Source organism: Corythoichthys intestinalis, chromosome 7, assembly GCF_030265065.1.
Source record: "Corythoichthys intestinalis isolate RoL2023-P3 chromosome 7, ASM3026506v1, whole genome shotgun sequence".
In the NCBI taxonomy this organism is placed as follows: Eukaryota; Metazoa; Chordata; class Actinopteri; order Syngnathiformes; family Syngnathidae; genus Corythoichthys; species Corythoichthys intestinalis.
In genome coordinates, this window is record NC_080401.1 from 59,402,439 (window position 1) to 59,419,959 (window position 17,521).

General features: G+C 38.5%; 2 protein-coding genes across 3 annotated transcripts in view; one reads left to right on the plus strand and one right to left on the minus strand.

The window, feature by feature from the left end:
- The window catches only part of LOC130919474 (alpha-2-HS-glycoprotein-like), a 48,885-nt gene that overhangs the window by 19,641 nt on the left and 11,723 nt on the right, over positions 1-17,521 (minus strand). Inside the window, exon 1 of one of the 2 annotated variants that reach the window (XM_057842229.1) lies at positions 1,902-1,927. The exons of the other annotated variant lie outside the window; for it this stretch is intronic. Within the exon in view, the coding sequence (XP_057698212.1) occupies positions 1,902-1,912 (11 nt within the window). The 5' untranslated portion in view covers positions 1,913-1,927. Of the gene's footprint in view, positions 1-1,901; positions 1,928-17,521 lie in introns of those variants that run through there. 2 annotated transcript variants of the gene reach the window in all.
- Positions 5,611-12,542, plus strand: LOC130919475 (antihemorrhagic factor cHLP-B-like). The gene is made up of 7 exons (XM_057842230.1): positions 5,611-5,859; positions 9,006-9,119; positions 9,976-10,060; positions 10,230-10,399; positions 10,474-10,596; positions 12,229-12,306; positions 12,378-12,542. The coding sequence occupies exons 1-7, from the start codon at positions 5,668-5,670 to the stop codon at positions 12,522-12,524; spliced, it is 909 nt and encodes a 302-aa protein (XP_057698213.1). The 5' UTR covers positions 5,611-5,667; the 3' UTR covers positions 12,525-12,542.

Genomic DNA, 17,521 nt, shown 5'->3' on the forward strand with positions numbered 1-17,521 from the left:
CTTATAAAAACAGTTTAATCGCATTAATCTATGTCTAGATTAATTAAATATTATAAATAATTATCATAAATAATTAAATTGGACATCTATACTCGTCAATGGCAACAAATGAGTTCAGTTTTTTTTTTGTCCGATTTTTTTGTGTTGGTTTGACTCAAGTTACATGTTTATGTTTGATGTTACAAAAATAGTTTAATCGTGTTAATCAATGAATAGTTTAATTGCAATTTATTAAATTGGATGTCTATCGGCGTCAATGGCAGCCAATTACTTCATTAAAAAAAAAAAAAAAGTATGTATATAATTTCTTTGTGTTGGTTTATTATATTCAAGTAAATCTGTTACATGTTGAAATCGGACGTTATAGATATGGATAGATTAATCGCATAATTAAATTGGTCGTCTATCGCCGTCAATGGCAGCAGCCCATTACTTCAATATTTGTTTTAGTCCGATATCTTTGAATTGGTTTGACTCTAGTAAATCTGTTACATGTTCATAGCTGACATTGTTAATACAGTTCAATCGCTTAGATTAATCGCAATTAATTAAACTGGATGTCTATCACCGTCAGTGGCAGGAGCCCATGAGTTCAATTTTTTTTGGTGCGATTTCTTTGTGTTGGTTTGTCTCAAGTAAGTCTGTCACATGTTAAAATATGGTGATACATAAATAGTTTAATTGCATAGATTAATTGCAATTAAATTGAATTGGACGTCTATTGCCGTCAATGGCAGCAGTCCGTGGGTTAATTTTTTTTAGTCCAATTTCTTTGAGTTGGTTTGACTTTGAGAGTTTAATTATTAATCCATCAATAGCTTAATCGCAATTATTTAAATTGGACGTCTATCGCCGTCAATGGCAGCCAATGACTTCATGTTCTGTTAATAATATGTATATAATGTCTTTGTGTTGGTTTGACTCAAGTAAATCTGTTACATGTTTAAACATAACCTTATAATAACAGTTTAATCGCATTAATCTATGTATAGAACAATTGCAAACAATGAAGTTAGACGTCTATCCTCGTCAATGACAACAAATGAGTTCAGGTTTGTTTGTCCGATTTCTTGTGTTGGTTTGACTCAAGTTACATGTTTATGTTTGATGTTATAAAAATAGTTTGATCGTGTTAATCTATGAATAGATTAATTGCAACAACAAAAAAAAAGTACAGTATATATTAGGGCTGTCAAACGATTAAAATTTTTAATCGAGTTAATTACAGCTTAAAAATTAATTAATCGTAATTAATCGCAATTAATCGCAATTCAAACCATCTATAAAATATGCCATATTTTTCTGTAAATTATTGTTGGAATGGAAAGATAAGACAAGATGGATATATACATTCAACATACGGTACATAAGGACTGTATTTGTTTATTATAACAATAAATCAACAAGATGGCATTAACATTATTAACATTCTGTTAAAGTGATCCATGGATAAAATGTTATATTAAAACGCCTCTTAATGTTTTCGTTTGAATAAAATTTGTAAAATTTTCAATCAAAAAATAAACTAGTAGCCCTATTCTGTCCTCAATGTGTGTGAGTACACAAATTGACAGATAGCGAACATAAGTTCCAAAAAGAAATCAGACGGTGTGGCAAAGTTGCATGGGCTTTACTGAAGTTATCTCTTTTTGACAGGAGCACGTTTCTTGTATTTTTGTAAAACTGAAAATAACAGAGCAATGTGTCAATAACTTGCATAAATCACAAAATAACATAAAATGTACACACACGTGTCCATTTGAGCAGTAGCACTAGCCAATTAGCTCACAAGCATCTAACAATGTAACTGCATTTCACCATATATGTAAACAAATTCAAATACACATCATCAATAACTATCTAATGCTCATGAATATAAACAAAGGAGGAATATAACTCACAAGCGATGCATGTATTAGACACAAACAGTGTGATGGGGCTATGAGAACTGCCACTGAATACTGGATGCGGACGTTAGCTGGTCTGAATAGCACTGTCTATTAGTGTGAGTTCACGTCGACATATAATTACGTCAGAAAAGCGCGCCGAAACCCAAATAATCAGCTGCACTGAATCGCCAGCAGAGGGCGACATTACGCCACATAACATATGCAAGTCACACCCAAGCGCCAGCAGAGGGCGGAAAAACTCCATAAAACACAATTAACAGTTGGCCCTTCACTGTACTGACATTTAAATCTGTCTGAGCGGGCATAGTGCGTTAATTGCGTCAAATATTTTAACGGGATTAATTAAAAAAATTAATTAACGCCCGTTAACGCGATAATTTTGACAGCCCTAGTATATATATATATACAGTATATATAATTTCTTTGTGTTGGTTTATTATATTCAAGTAAATCTGTTACATGTTAAAACCTGACGTTATGAAAACAGTTTAATCGTATTAATGTATGGATAGATGAATCGCAAATAATTAAATTGGACGTCTATCGCCGTCAATGGCAGCAGTCCGTGGGTTAGTTTTTTTTAGTCCTATTTCTTTGAGTTGGTTTGACTCAAGTAAGTGTCATATGTTAAAATCTGACGTTTAATAGAGTTTAATTGCATTAATCTATCAATAGCTTAATCGCAATAATTTAAACTGGACGTCTATCGCTTTCAATGGCAGCCAATTACTTCATGTTCTGTTAATAATATGTATATAATGTCTGTGTTGGTTTGACTCAAGTAAATCTGTTACATGTTTAAACCTGACCTTATAATAACAGTTTAATCGCATTAATCTATGTATAGTATAATTGCAAACAATGAAATTAGACGTCTATCCTCGTCAATGGCAACAAATGAGTTCAGGTTTGTTTGTCCGATTTCTTGTGTTGGTTTGACTCAAGTTACACATTTATGTCTGATGTTGTAAAAACAGTTGAATGGTGTTGAGCTATGAATAGATTAATCGCAATTCATTAAATTGGACGTCTATCGCTGTCAATGGCAGCCAATGACTTCATTTTTTGTTAATAATATATATATATATATATATAATTTATTTGTGTTGGTTTATACTCAATTCGGTTACATGTTAATATCTGACGTTATGAAAACAGTTTAGATAGATTAATCCTAATTATTTAAATTGGACGTCTAACGCTGTCAATGGCAGCCAAAGACTTCATGTTTTGTTAGCATAATTTCTTTGTGTTGTTTTGACTCAAGTAAATTTACTTGTTTAAATCTGACCTTATAAAAACTGTTTAATCGCATGAATCTATATATATAGATTAATCGCAGTTCATTAAATTTTAGATGAGTATCCCCGTCAATAACAGCGAATTAGTTCAATCTTTTAAATCTGATTTCTTTGTGTTGTTTTGACTCAAGTAAATCTGCCATATGTTTATAGATGACGATATAAAAATGTTTAATGTCTGGATAGATTAATCACAATTAATTAAATTGGACGTCTATACTCGTCAATGGCAACAAATGAGTTCAGTTGTTTTAGTTCGATTTCTTTCTTTTTTTCTTTTTTTTTAAACAAAATATTAGACATCAACTATAAAGTGCAATTTCTGGAGAAATTACTCTGGGTCTTTGCTGTGTGGAGATACAGATCTTAGCCCCGCCCAGGTTGGTTTGGGGACATTTCAGGGACAATATCAGGTAGCTTCCTGTTGATTTGGGGACATTTGGGAGACACATCCTGTTCATATCAGGTCATTTGGGGACATTTGGGGGGGCGTGCCCTAGTCATATCAGGTCATTTGGGGACATTTAAGGGACGTGGCCTTGTCTATCAGGTCATTTAGGGACGTTTGGGGGGCGTGTCCTGATTATATCAGGTCATTTGGGGACATTTAGGGGACGTAGCCTGGTCATATCAGGTCATTTAGGGACATTTGGGGGGGCCGTGTCCTGGTCATATCAGGTCATTTGGGGACATTTGGGGTGCTTGTCCTAGTCATATCTGGTCATTTCCTGTTGATTTGGGGACATTTGTTTTTTGCCATTGAAAATGAATGGGTAATTTGAACGTCCATGGTCGTCAATAGGCATCAACTTACAATACATTGGCATCAATATAATCGACAAACACGGTCGAAAAATTCCCTGCGTCGCGTGAAAATTCCGTTCGTTTTGATATTTGAATGGTGCCGATCGATCAAACAGTTCGGGTTGTGCGGCTGGTCAAAAAAAAAAAAAAAAAAAAAAAAAAAACCAGAATAGCACTATCTTATAATTAATGATTCTTAGCTAAAAATTAATTAATGATTCTAAGCTAAAAAAGACATTTTGAATAACAAATATAATTGCTTACCTTTGTTTTATGGCTGGGTTGAAACAAAAGCGGTTGCGCGACGTCTGTGAACGGGGGTTTCCAGGGTAAAACGGACAAATCAAAAATAGTTCGGGGGCTTAATGCGCCATGAATCTGCTTTAGCATATTGACATATTGTTCTATCAAACACAACAGTTCTATTGGCTTAAAATACAGTTTCTTTTAAAGAGGAGTGCTAGAGCAGTAACTGCTTTTTCAGTCAAGTACAATGCTACTATGTTAGCCAATGAGGTTAGCGGCCGCCTGGCTTCAAAGGAGCTTTTCTGGCAAAAATTCTTGTGAATAAATGCTTAAATCCCTAAATTCTTCATATATATGGACGTAAAACAGTCCCGATTCTTGGTTAAACGTAAACTATGACTCATAGTCTATGAGGCTAGTCAATTACGAAAATGAGCCGCCTCCATGTTTAAACAAAGAAGAAAATTCCGGCGAGTAAATGCTTCAATCACGGATGCGTGGTACAAAAACATCATATTTACCTTGAATCCTCGAACAAATCTCTCCTGTTTGTATGCGGTACAGCTTTTGTAATTTTTCAACCTAAATCCGGCATTGGATCCCTTCATGTGTTGACTAACTGCGAACGACTGCGAATAACTGAAGCGGATTGTGATTGTGGCCCCTTACTTGAAGGCGTGGCGCAGTGAAGGTCGATAGATTGGTATAGATTAATTGCAAATAATTAAATTGGACGTCTATCGCTGTCAATGGCAGCAGCCCATTAGTTCAAATTTTTTTTCGTCTGGTATCTTCGTAATGGTTTGACTCTCGTAAATCTATTAGATGTTTATAGCTGACGTTGTAAAAACAGTTTAATCACATCAATCTATGGATAGATTAATCACAATAATTAAATTGGACGTCTATCGCCGTCAAAGGCACTCCATGTTTTGCTAGCATAATTTTTTTGTGTTGTATTGACACAAGTAAATCTTTTCCAAGATTATATCTGACCTTATTAAAACAGTTTAATTACATTAATCTATTTATACGTAGATTACTTGCAAATAATTAAATTGGACATCTATCCTCGTCAATGGCAACAAATGAGTTATGTTGTTTTTCGTCCAATTTCTTCGTGTTGGTTTGACTCAAGTAAATCTATTTATATCATTAACTTTATTCATCTACGAATGGCATTGAACAGAAAATGTGCGTTTCTTTAAGAAACGCATGTTGGAGCTAATTGAAAAAAGACAGCAGCTGCGTGCTAGCTGTCAAGCCACGCCCACCGCTAATTGATTCGCAGGTGCGCCGCCTTTTGTGATTGGGTTAGGGTTCACCGCTCACCTGCTTAAAAAGCGCGCTCTCGTTCGTATCACTACTGACTGACTTTCGCTAGTGGCAGTTCTACTCACTTCAGCATGGCGGTTGGCTTATTTGCGGTTCTGTTTTGTTTTGTGGCGGCGGCCATTTCGGCGACGCACGAGACGTCCGCCTGCAGCAGGAGAGACTCTGTGGCAGCGGCGAGATTCGCCGTCCACGTCATCAACGCTCAACGACTGCACGGATTCAAGTTCAAGCTGGTGGAGCTTGTGAGCAGCAAATATCAGAAGGTAACCTTTGCTGCCATGCTGCCCTATTCAGATAGTTTGGACGACTAGTGCAGTCAATGGCAGCCAATGAGTACTAAAATATTACGATTTACAATTGGTTTAAGATGGTTGTTAATTTTGAATGTCGATGCATTGATTTTAATGGGAATGTTGACCCTACCAATATGGCTGCCAGCCTGAAGCCATCTCACTTGGGGGCAATGAAAAGGCTCTTCATGCTTCTGTAATGAGTTGATCACTAGAAGACATCCAATCCATTCGACGTGGGAGGGTTGAAATTAAAAATTAAGTGATTAAATTTGCTGCCAGACATCCCATTACAAATGGATTGGATGTCTTGTTCTGTCACCGGCAGCCAATGGGATGAAGTAAGCCAATTATGACTTGATGGCGCCCAGGCTGTGGAACCAATTACCACTTACTATTAGACAGGCCCCCTCACTTACGGATTTTAAATCACGTCTTAAAACATTTTATTTTTCGTCAGCTTTTAATGTGCAATGACAGTTTATGACCTCGTCTTTTATTTATTTTATTTTATGTGTTTGTTTTATCTTTCAAAGTTGACTTATTTTGCTGTGTTTTGCTATGTAAAGCACTTTGGTCTCCTTGGCGGATTTTTAAATGTGCTATACAAATAAAGTTGATTTGATTGATTGATTGTATAGACATTCAATGCATTGACTTAAATGGGATTGTCGCCCCTACCAACATGGCTGCCTAAGCAGAGGCCATTTTGGTATAGGGGGTGATGAAAAGTGTGTTCGTGCTTCTGCTGTTAAAAATGAGTCATCGCTAGTAACCGTCCAATCAGTTTGAAGCGGGAGGGTTGGCAGCGACTCAATGACTATTAATTTACTGTCAACCCTCCCACTTCAACCCTCCCACTTCTAACGACTTGGATGGTTATTAGCAATAACTCATTACAGAAGTATGAACTTTTCATTGCCAGCTAGCAAAATGGCTTCAGGCTTTCAGCCATCTTGGTAGGGGCACCATTCCCACTAAATAAATGCATTGACGTTCAAATTCGGAACCATTTTAATCCCATTAAGATTATTTTAGTACGCTTTTACTCATTGTTGGTTTACTAGCTGCCAACCGTCCCACTTCAAACGGATTGGACGTCTACCTCAATGGCAGCCGACGGGATAATATACAAGCTAGTTATGATTGACTTCAATGGGGACGTTGTCTCTCTGCGGCCATGTTGGTGAGGGCAAAAAAAGGCATTTTTATGCTGCTGCTGTGAATTAAAATGTGTTTACCACTAGTAAATGTCCAATCTGTTTGAAGCAGGAGGGTTGACAGTGGATGAACCTCCCGCTTCAAATGGATTGGACGTTAATGGCAGGCAATTGGGTCAAAGCTAGTTATGACTACATTTTGATGTCGATGCCCTAATTTTAATGGGAATGTTGCCTCCACCAACATGGCCGCCCTGGGGCCATTTTGTTGGGGGCAAAAGTCTTTTCAAGTCTTCTACAAAAGGATTGGACGCCTAGCTGTCAATGGCAGCCAACTGGGTGAAGTAAACTAAATATGACTTGTATAGAAATTCGATTGACTTTGATGGGAATGTTGCCCCTACCAACATGGCCGCCTAACTCGAGGCCATTTTGGTAGGAGCGATAAAAGGTCTCTTCATGCCTCTGCTGTTTAAAAATGAGTTATCGCTAGATGTCCAATTAGTTTGAAGCTAGAGGGTTGGCAGCGAATGATTGGTTTACTCGCTGCCAACCCTGCCACTTCTACCTCTGTCAATAGCAGCCAACATGGTAAAATAAGCTAGTTATGACTGACTTTGAATGTCAATACATTGACTTTAAGGGGGATGTTTCCTCGGTGCGGCCATGTTGGTAAGGGCATGAAAAGACCTTTTATTGCCTTCTGCTGTGTAATGAGTTCATCACTATGTCCAATCCGTTTGAAGCAGGGTGGTTTGCAGCGGGTAAAAAGTTAAATCGTTTCACAGATTGGACGTTAATGGCAGCCAATCAGGTCAAAGCTAGTTATGACTACATTTTAATGTTGATGCCCTGACTTCAATGGGAACGTTGCCCCTATCAACATGGCTGCCCTTGGGCCATGTTGGTAGGGGCAAAGGGCTTGCAGCCCTCCCACTAAAATGGATTAGACGCCGAGATCTGTCAACAGCAGCCAATGGGATGAAGTAAGCTAATTATGACTTGTATAGAAATTCAATACATTGACTTTAATAGGAATGTCGCCCCTACCAACATGGCCGCCTAACCAGAGGCCATTTTCGTATCGGGGGCGATGAAAGGTGTTTTCATGCTTCTACAGTGTTTAAAAATGAGTTATCGCTAGTAGCAGTCCAATCAGTTTGAAGCGGGAGGGTTGGCAGCGAATCAATGACTATTTGCTGTCAACCCTCCCACTTCAAATGGCTTGGACATCTACTACCAATACTCATTACAGAAGTATGAAGAGAACTTTCATTGCCACCTAGCAAAATGGCTTCAGGCTGGCAGCCATGTTGGTAGGGGCAACATTCCCACTAAAATTAATTGACATTCAAATTAACTCGGAACCATTAAGAGTATATTAGTATGCTACTCATTGTTGGTTTACTTGATGCCAGCCGTCCCTTTTCAAACTGATTGGACGTCTACCTCTGTCAATGGCTGCCAATGTGGTAAAATAAGCTAGTTAAGAATGACTTTGACTGTCAATACATTGACTTCAATGGGGACGTTGCCTTGGTCCGGCCATGTTGGTAAGGGCAATAAAAGGTATTTTCATGCTGCTGCTGTGAATTAAAATGAGTTTACCACTAGTAGACGTCCAATCAATTTGAAGCAGGAGGGTTGGCAGCGAATGAACCTCCTGCTTCAAATGGATTGGATGTTAATGGCAGTCAATCGGGTCAAAGAAGCTAGTTATGACTTTCAATGTTGGTACATGGCCTTTAATAGGAACATTGACCATACCAACATGGCTGCACGGAGGCCATTTTGCCAGTGGCAAAGTAAGGTCTTTTAATGCATTTTGCCATCAATTGAAATGGGTTTCACTTGTTAACCAATTTCAAGTGGATTCCCCCCCCCCCAACTGTTTACATATTAAAACCTTGACTGTTTTACTCACAAAGTGGGCGTGTCTTGTTTTGCGGTTGTGTACAGGACCTGTGGGGAGTTTGCTACATTGCGTTGAAGGTGAAGCTGTTGCAGACCAAATGTCACTTCACCAACCCCAAATCTCACGAACGATGCGACCTCTTCAGACCCGATGAAAGGGTAAATATTTCTTGTCCTTTTTATAAAAAAAAAAGTGACCAATAACACCAACTTAAGTCCCTTTTTTTTTTTTTTTTTTTTCTTTGGCGCTTTTTGTTGGGTCTGGGGTCGCTTCCTGTTTTTGGTGTTTCTGGGTTACTTTCTGCTGGGTTTGGCAACTTGTTGGGGTTTTGAGTCGCGTCCTGTGGGGTTTTGGAACAATTCCTTTTTGGGCATTTCTCGGTTGGTTTTTGGTCAATTCATGGTCACTTTCTGTTGGTTTTGGGTGGCTTTGTTGGGGGTTTTGGGTCATTGTTGGGTTTGGCACTTCGTTGGGGGTTTTGGGGCATTTAGGTCGCTTCCTGATGGGTTTTGGGTCGCTTCCTGTTTTTGACATTTCTGGGTTGCTCTCTGTTGGGTTTGTAAACTTGTTGGACTTTTGGGTCGCGTCCTGTGGGGTTTTGGATCAAATTTGGGTTGCTTTCTGTTGGGTTTGGCAACTTGTTGGGGTTTTGGGTTGCTTCCTTTTGGGGTTTTGATCAGTTTGTTTTTTGGCATTTTTGTTTTGGGTCAATTCTAGGCCACTTTCTGTTGGTTTTGGTTGCTTCCGGTTGGGGTTTTGGGTCGCTTTGTTTTTGGCACTTGAGTGGCATCGTTGTGATTCTGGGTTGATTTATTGGGAGTTTTGGGTCACTTCCTGTTTTTTGGCACTGTTGGGGGTTTTGGGTCAATTCTGTCACTTTGTTGGGGGTTTTGGTATTCATGCTTCACTTTCTGCAATGCAACAATTTCACACCCATAGAATGCGTAAATATTCCTTTTTGTCCTTTTGACTTTCCCCACAAAAAATGAGTTTCTAAGGGTTTTTTGTTTCCAGGGTGCGGCGGCCACATGCGACGTCAAGCTTTACGTCATGGGGCGTGTGGGCACAGTCACCCGATACAACTGCGTGACCAAACCAGGTTTTTTTTCTCATCTCCCATTGAGTTGTATAAGATGGCAGTTCTTTTATGAATCTCCAAATGATGGTTGCCCCCACCAACATGGCCACAAAGCCTTAGGCCATATTGGTAGGGGCAATGAAAGCTTTTCGTGCTTCTGCCATCAGTTTATCGCTATATTCCCTCTTAGAGCCCTCCAACAAAGTGTTGGCTCAGATTTGCCCCGGCTGCCCCACCCTGTCGCCTCTGGATGACCCGACGGCCTTGAAGGCGGCACGGGAAGCGACGCTCCGCTTCAATCGGGATGGCAAGCGTCGCAATTACTTTGCCCTGATGGAAGTGGCTCAAGTCCTGACTGGGGTGAGTGCAGTAGGAGAGTAATAAAAGGTGGAAATTGGCTTTTTTTTGTTAAGGCTTTTCAACTCTTCTTTCAGTACATCGTTCACACGGGCACGATCACCTGGCTCCAATTGGTTCTGGTGGAGACGATGTGCCTCAGAGAGGACGGCCTCAGAAACCGCAACGTCAACTGTGCGCCTCGATGCCCGGACAAAGCGGTCGGTTGAGCCTTTGTGCCGAACGATGTTCATTGAGCATTTAGACATTTTATATATATTTTTTTCAGTCAAGAAAGCTAGTCTAGTTTTAGAAATATCCTTATAATTCAGAATGTTCAAGCCTTATTTTGAGTAATATTAAATGTTCTTAATTTGTGAATGTACCCCCCCCGGTATGTTTAATTTTCCTGTCATTTTTAAAATATTCAGATATCCTGATAACTCGGATTGCTGTTATTTTGACAAATTTGTTTGTCATTTTCCCTTTTTGGACTGCACAATTTTCAGGTTTCCAAATTTTTGCATTTTTGAGTCATTTTTTAAAATCTATACGGAGGCCCTAAGGCGACATGGAAGGAAAAATGACGTAAAAATAAAAGTGCTCCGAAAGACTTTTTTTTTTTTTTTTTTTTTTTTTTTTTTTTTTTTGGTCAAAGTAAAAAAAAATATTTTAAACGTGCATTGTGCCGCTCAATTTCCAGGTAAACGATGGCAAAAATGGAGTGTTCATTCGTGGGGCAGGGTAATTTAGTTTTACTTTGAAATGGGCCTAAAATATGATGACTTAAGACAAATTCTTGATATTGAGCACATATCCACATGAGGGATCCGTTGACCATGAGAACCGTTCCAAGGCTTCATCCATCCGTCCTTCGACTTCCAAAACTCGCTCACCACAATTTTCTTCCAGGATTTTTTTTAATGCTTCGATTTTGAGAATTTTTTTGTTTGACATTTTTTATTTTGCTTAAACCCATTTTTTATTTTTATTTTTTTTTGCTTCGACCGATTTTGTGCCGATGTTTAAAAAAAAAAAAAAAAAGCTTCGATGTGGAAAAATTGTTGCGTCGACCTATTTACTTTTGCACCATTTTTTAAATTTTTTTTGGCGTCAATGTAAAAAATTGCCTTGATAAAAAAAATTTTGCTTCGACTCTTTATATTGTGTCGATGTGGCAATTTTGCTTCCGACCATTTTTTTGCTTCGATGTTTAAAAAAAAAAATTGCCTGTGTCAAAATTTTGCTTCACCCGATTTACTTCACCATTTTTTAAAAATTTTGCGTCAATGTAAAAAATTGCCTTGATGTGTCAAAATTTTGCTTTGGCCTATTTACTTTTTGGTTTGACGTAAAATAAAAATTACCTCAACTTTTTTTTTTTTTTTTTTTTTTTTCCCCCCCTCTTTGCTGACACACAAATCTTGTACTTTTTAGGGCAGGGTTCACTAAATCCGGACCTCTGAGCCACTTTTCCTGTAGTGTTTTCCATGTTTCCCTCCAACACACCTGAATCAAAATAATAAGGATCATTATCAGGCTTCTGGAGAGGTTCCTGATGACTTAATCATTTGCTTCAAGTGTGTTGAGTGAGAGACGTGGAAAAGTGGCAGAGGTCCGGATTTAGTGAACCCTGCTTTAGGGGGATGTTTTTTGCCATGTAAACCTTGGAGGCTCCGTAATCTGAATTATTTTTTTTTTTTTTTTTTTTTTTGTGTATGTGTGCGCACATTTTCTACAAAGTAAATGTTTTCATTTTATAACTGTTGTAGACACTCGTACATATGCATGAGGGCAAAAATCTAACATTGTTAGAATCTTATTTTTGGATGCTTTTTTTTTTTTTCTTCAAGACTTACTACTACTGCCTCACAGACTATGACGAGGTCAAAGAAGTACTGGGAGACCTGGATTGTGACAGCTATTCAAAAGTAAGTACACAAGATGATAAGCATTCCTTTTCTAAAAAATTTAATATAATTTCCCTGGTTGTTCCACTCAGAATCCCAGGCCCACGGCACCGGACGCTTGGGAGCCCACTTGCCAACTCTTCAACCAAAGCCCGAAAGCTTCCGCTTGCAAGGCGCAACTGAACGACCCCAACCCAGACAAGTCTGTCCACCACATTTGTCCCTTCCCACTTAAGTGATCATTAAAAGAGGGCAAAAAAAGTTGAGTTTCTTGGTTTATTATTTAAGTGTTACTGATGTCCGATATAGACCCCACTCAGTCACACAATGACGTGTGGCTCTATTGTGCCGCCATATTGTCAGTCATTGTGTGTCCGTATCCTCAATGATCTCAATTTATTGTGCAATTCATGGAATCCCCGATTCTTTCAGACGCTGTAAACTCATTGGATGTGTTGCATAAAAGGCGTTATGTGGAAAAGCTTTGGTCCATCCATATTTGATGCCTAAATCTACAGTATATATATATTTTTTGACCCGCTGTCTTCGCCCTCTCTGCCTGACATCTGCTACCCTGATATCTACAACGATCTTGTCCACAGAAACTCGGCCTATTCTCACAAAATTTTGAAACTTTAAGAGCAGCACTCAAAGCAACATTACCCCGTGTGACCCTTCTAATTTTCTAAAATGGCGACAATCAATAAATGTTGACTGCGATGGCCGACACTTCAAGGATAGGTGGCTATTGGAGTATTTAATAAAATACGCAACAACTGTCTGCCTCATTTGCAATGAGTCTGTTTTCAAAGAGTTCGATGTGACGTGATATTACCAAACAGGACACGCGGACATGTACGACATTACAGGGAAGATACGCAGCGAGAAATGAAAGCAACTTGAAGCTAGTTTAATTTCACAGCAGCTGTATTTCACAAGAGCCCGAGTGTCGAAAGAGAGCGCCACAGTGTTGAAATTATGAATTAAAAATAACAAAGCAAATGTGACACACAGAAGGGCTTGGTAAAATTTGTTTAAATATATTCTACGTAAATCTGCCAAGGTGGCCCCCCACATTTTTACACAAAATCTGGTCCACTTTGCAAAAAGTTTGGACACCCCTGTTTAACTGATGATCCGTAGACAAGGCCAGCTTCTTTCAGTTGTTACCAGCTAAATATTCAAAAAACATTGAATTTGAAACTATGTTGTCAGCGATTAGCCTCGCAATGATCTACATTGTGGTTGTCAGCCCAAAACCCTCTAAATATAAAATGTATCTTACCAGATATAAAATGACTACTACATAATCTGTGGTGATCGTTTGGTGCCCAGTTTTCTCGTCGAATTAGAGCAGTCCATCTTGCTCTCCTCTCCGGGTCTCTCAGAATACGGTAGAACTTCAAGTCTCTCCGTCTATCTTTGTTACTGCAACCAGCCGCCACACACGCCTTCACGATTTTGATTATTGATGTTAACGAGCAGAAAAACACGCCATATTAGGAATTTACGTTGCGGTAATGCGTAAACACGAGCTGACGGACAATATGGCGCGGAGGTGGTGGTGACGTCATGTGAGTGGGGTCTATAAGCTTCGGCTTCTCCCGTCTGCCCTTTTCGTCTGCCAAAAGTTCATCTCAATACTTTGTTATGTACCCTTTGTTGGCAATAACGGAGGCCAAACGTTTTCTGTAATACCCCTTTCCCACTGGCCAAAAAACCCGTGTCAACCTACTAACAATCGGCTTTTGGTGGCAGTGGGAAAGGTGCAGCGACCCGCCTCGACCCGTGACAATCAACCCGGCAAGCGACCCGCGTTAAAACTAGAGATGTCCCGATCCGATATTTGGATCGGCTCGGATGCCGATATGGGCAAAAAAAAAAACTGATCGGTATCGGATCGGCCGACACGGAAAAATTCAGATCCAGACCTCCGATCCAGTTTTTTTTTTTTTTGAAAATCCGGTCCGGGTTTTCCAGCGCACCGATATACATAATCCATTCCAGTTTTTGCTTCGGTTTCCCTAAAATCCGGTCTGCATTTTACGGCACACCTTCAACGCACTACATTATCGTCTCCCAATTTACCGAGAGACTATCTGTAAAAATGTCAGCTGTGTGGGATCATTTCACCTTAAAGGACAACAAAGACGAAGAGGCAGAGTGCAACATATGCCACAATAAAGTCAAGTGTGGTGGTAAAGCTGTAAGAGGTTTTAATACAACCAACCTAATCAAGCATTTAGCGACATACACATGCATTGAAAACTAGGTGCGTTAGTAAACAGCCGCCATCTTAAAGCAGGAGACTTTCCTTGTAGGCTGTTGTAGTGAACCTTCCAAGCGAACCTAATTAACTTTTTATCTAAAATACTCCTAAATCGGCAAAATCTTGACTTGAATCGGTCTTCAAAACAGTTTCAAAACTTTCACATGTCAATAGTAGACAGAAGGGAAATTATGGAATAACGGGAGCAATTTTAACAACTTTAACAGTTGATTCGCAAAATTCAATGAATTGAATGTAGTTCAAAGCTGCTGATACAGAATGGGAACGAGTATTTTATTGACTGTTTTAAAATGTTAACTTGATACTGAAATAGTCGTTTATTTAAACCTGAGAGGCTTTTTATACAATTTTTGTAACTAATGCACGAAACATTAAAAGCATCTAATAGCTTGGGGGGTTTGTGGGATTTTCCACTGACAGTTTACAATATTATTTGCACGTTTTACTGACTGACTATGCCATTTCTGTTTGTCATTTATAATGTTTTGTGTTTGTCACTGAACAAACAGGTCAGTTTCTTGTTACCAATCATTGTGTGTTATTCAAACTCACCTAATTCAGCTGGCTAGTTGTTATCAAGAGTACTAAAACCCTTTTCAACATGAGTCTGACAACTAAGTAAGGAGGCTAAATAACTTTTAACTTTAATACATGCTCAGATAGGCCGGTATCGGCCAGTATCGGTATCGGATCGGAAGGGCAAAAAAATATCGGATCGGAAGTGCTAAAACCTGGGTCGGGACATCCTGCGTTAAAACAACCTCGGCTCTGATCGTCATGCAGTGTGAAAGCAAAACCCCGGGTCACCAGTCAACGCCCTAATCTACGTGGTGACGTAGGCTCTTACGTGATGCGTCATAACAACATGCCAGTCGCCTCCCATTTAACACGCCACTCAACCGTAGTTACGTCGATGCTAACAACAAAGCTAGTAGAAGAAGAAAAAGTAGAGCTGAGACGAATACCCGAGCAACTCGAGTTTAAAAACTGATCCAAGTAATTTTATTCACCTCGAGGAATCGTTTAATTTTGCCAGCTCTAAGCATCCCGTTTTGCCCGGACTACTTTTAATGCGGGACAACACGCTGACGTCACATGCGTAGAGAAAGAAGCAATTAAAAAAAAAAAAAAAAAAAAAAAGACTTCCCGCAGCCGACAGCCGCTACAAACTACGCCGACATTGCTAAAAATTACGCCCGCATGATGCTAGTAGCAGGTAGTGACCGATGCGTCTCATAGATATCGCATGCATTTAGGACTAGATGTGGAATGACAGACTCGGCCGCGTCTGGGCAGCGTTAGTGAACAGCCGCCATCTTTAAGCAGTAGACTTCTCATCGCTAATAAATATAACGTTACTGTCACATGCTCGCGTAACGTTAGCCCTTTGGAGGGCTAGGTTTCTATTGATTATGACCACTGTCGATGCGTGGCTAACGTGTCTTAAATACAGGCTTTATTTAATCTGTAAAAACACAGTGCTGTAGAGTGATGAGGGCGTAAAATTAAAACATAATAAAGCTAACTGTCAGTTCTAGCTCAGTAGTCATTGCTGAATAAATGTGCTCCAATGCAGCAGGTATCATACATTTATTTTGAACAGTGCAAAAACTCAAAATCCTACCAGTACTTACAGTTTAGACTAATTTCAAACTTAACTTAAAAATTGCTTGACACTAATGGAAACTAAATTGAAACACTGATACACTGCCAATGGGAAAACCCATTGTTTTTTATATATATATATATATGAAAGTATTTTCATTTGACTTCAACCAGGAGTGACACAAGAGCCAATAAAAAGTTGTTTAATGTCTTACCGCTTGTGTTGCCTCATGATTCACGAAAAATATGCTTTGCTTTAGAATTGTAACGCATCCCAGGCTTTAATGCATCGCGATGCATTGCCGAATCGAACCGAATCGAATCGTGACCCTCTGAATCGAATCGAATCTTGGCCCTACGAATCGTAATCGAATCGAATCGTGAGGGCAGTGCCGATGCACATCTCAAAGTTTTATGTCCATATCTATGAAGAATTCGGGGATTTAAGCATTTATTTTCAAGAATTTTCAACAGAAAAGCTCTGTTTACGTCAGCCTCATTCACTAACAGAGTAGCACTGTATGGAGGTAGATTTGTCTTTATTATTCAATCCAAAAAAAGTTGCATCAATCAAATAAAAAGTTGCTTCAATCAAAATATATATTTTCAATCGAAGAAAACGTCACTTCAATCAAAAAAAAAAGTGTTTGAATGCAAAAATAAATTTCAAACTCAAAAAAATATATTTGAAAACTATTTTTCTTTGATCGATTTTTTTTTTTTTTTTTTTTGCTTTAAGTCAAGTTCTTTTTGATTGAAACACCATTTTTGATTGAAGTCATGTAATTTTGCGTTTGGACCACATTTTGGCTAGGACATTTGTGTTATTATTATTTTTTGTTATTATTATTATTGTGTATTATTCAATCAAAAAATAAGTTGCTTCAAACAAACAAACAAAAAATTTTCAAAAGAAAAATCACTTCAATCAAAAATGTAAAAAAATTCAATCGTACAAAAAAGGTTTGAATGTGAAAAAATATTTGACACTCAGAAATTCGCATTTGAACACTTTATTTTTCATTCAAACTGTTTTCTTGGATTGAAGCAATCCTTTTTGTGTTTGAGCCATAATAGGGGTAGGACATTTGTGTCTAAATCATTCAATCGCAATAAAAGTTGCTTTAATCAAAAAACTATTTTTAATCAAAGAAAAAAATAATTTTTTAAATTTTTGATTGAATTGATTTTTCTTTTGAAAAAAAATTTTTTTTTGTGCGTGTGAAGCAACTTATTTTTTGATTGCATAATAAAGACACAAATGTCCTAGCCAAAATGTGGTCCAAACGCAAAATGACATGACTTCAATCAAAAATGGTGTTTCAATCAAAAAAAAAAACT

Coding starts and splice junctions, on each gene's coding strand:
- LOC130919475 (XM_057842230.1), top strand. CDS start 5,668: ATGGCGGTTGGCTTATTTGCGGTTCTGTTTTGTTTTGTGGCGGCGGCC. Junction 5,860..9,005: donor TGAGCAGCAAATATCAGAAG/GTAACCTTTGCT, acceptor GGTTGTGTACAG/GACCTGTGGGGAGTTTGCTA. Junction 12,307..12,377: donor ATTGTGACAGCTATTCAAAA/GTAAGTACACAA, acceptor TGTTCCACTCAG/AATCCCAGGCCCACGGCACC.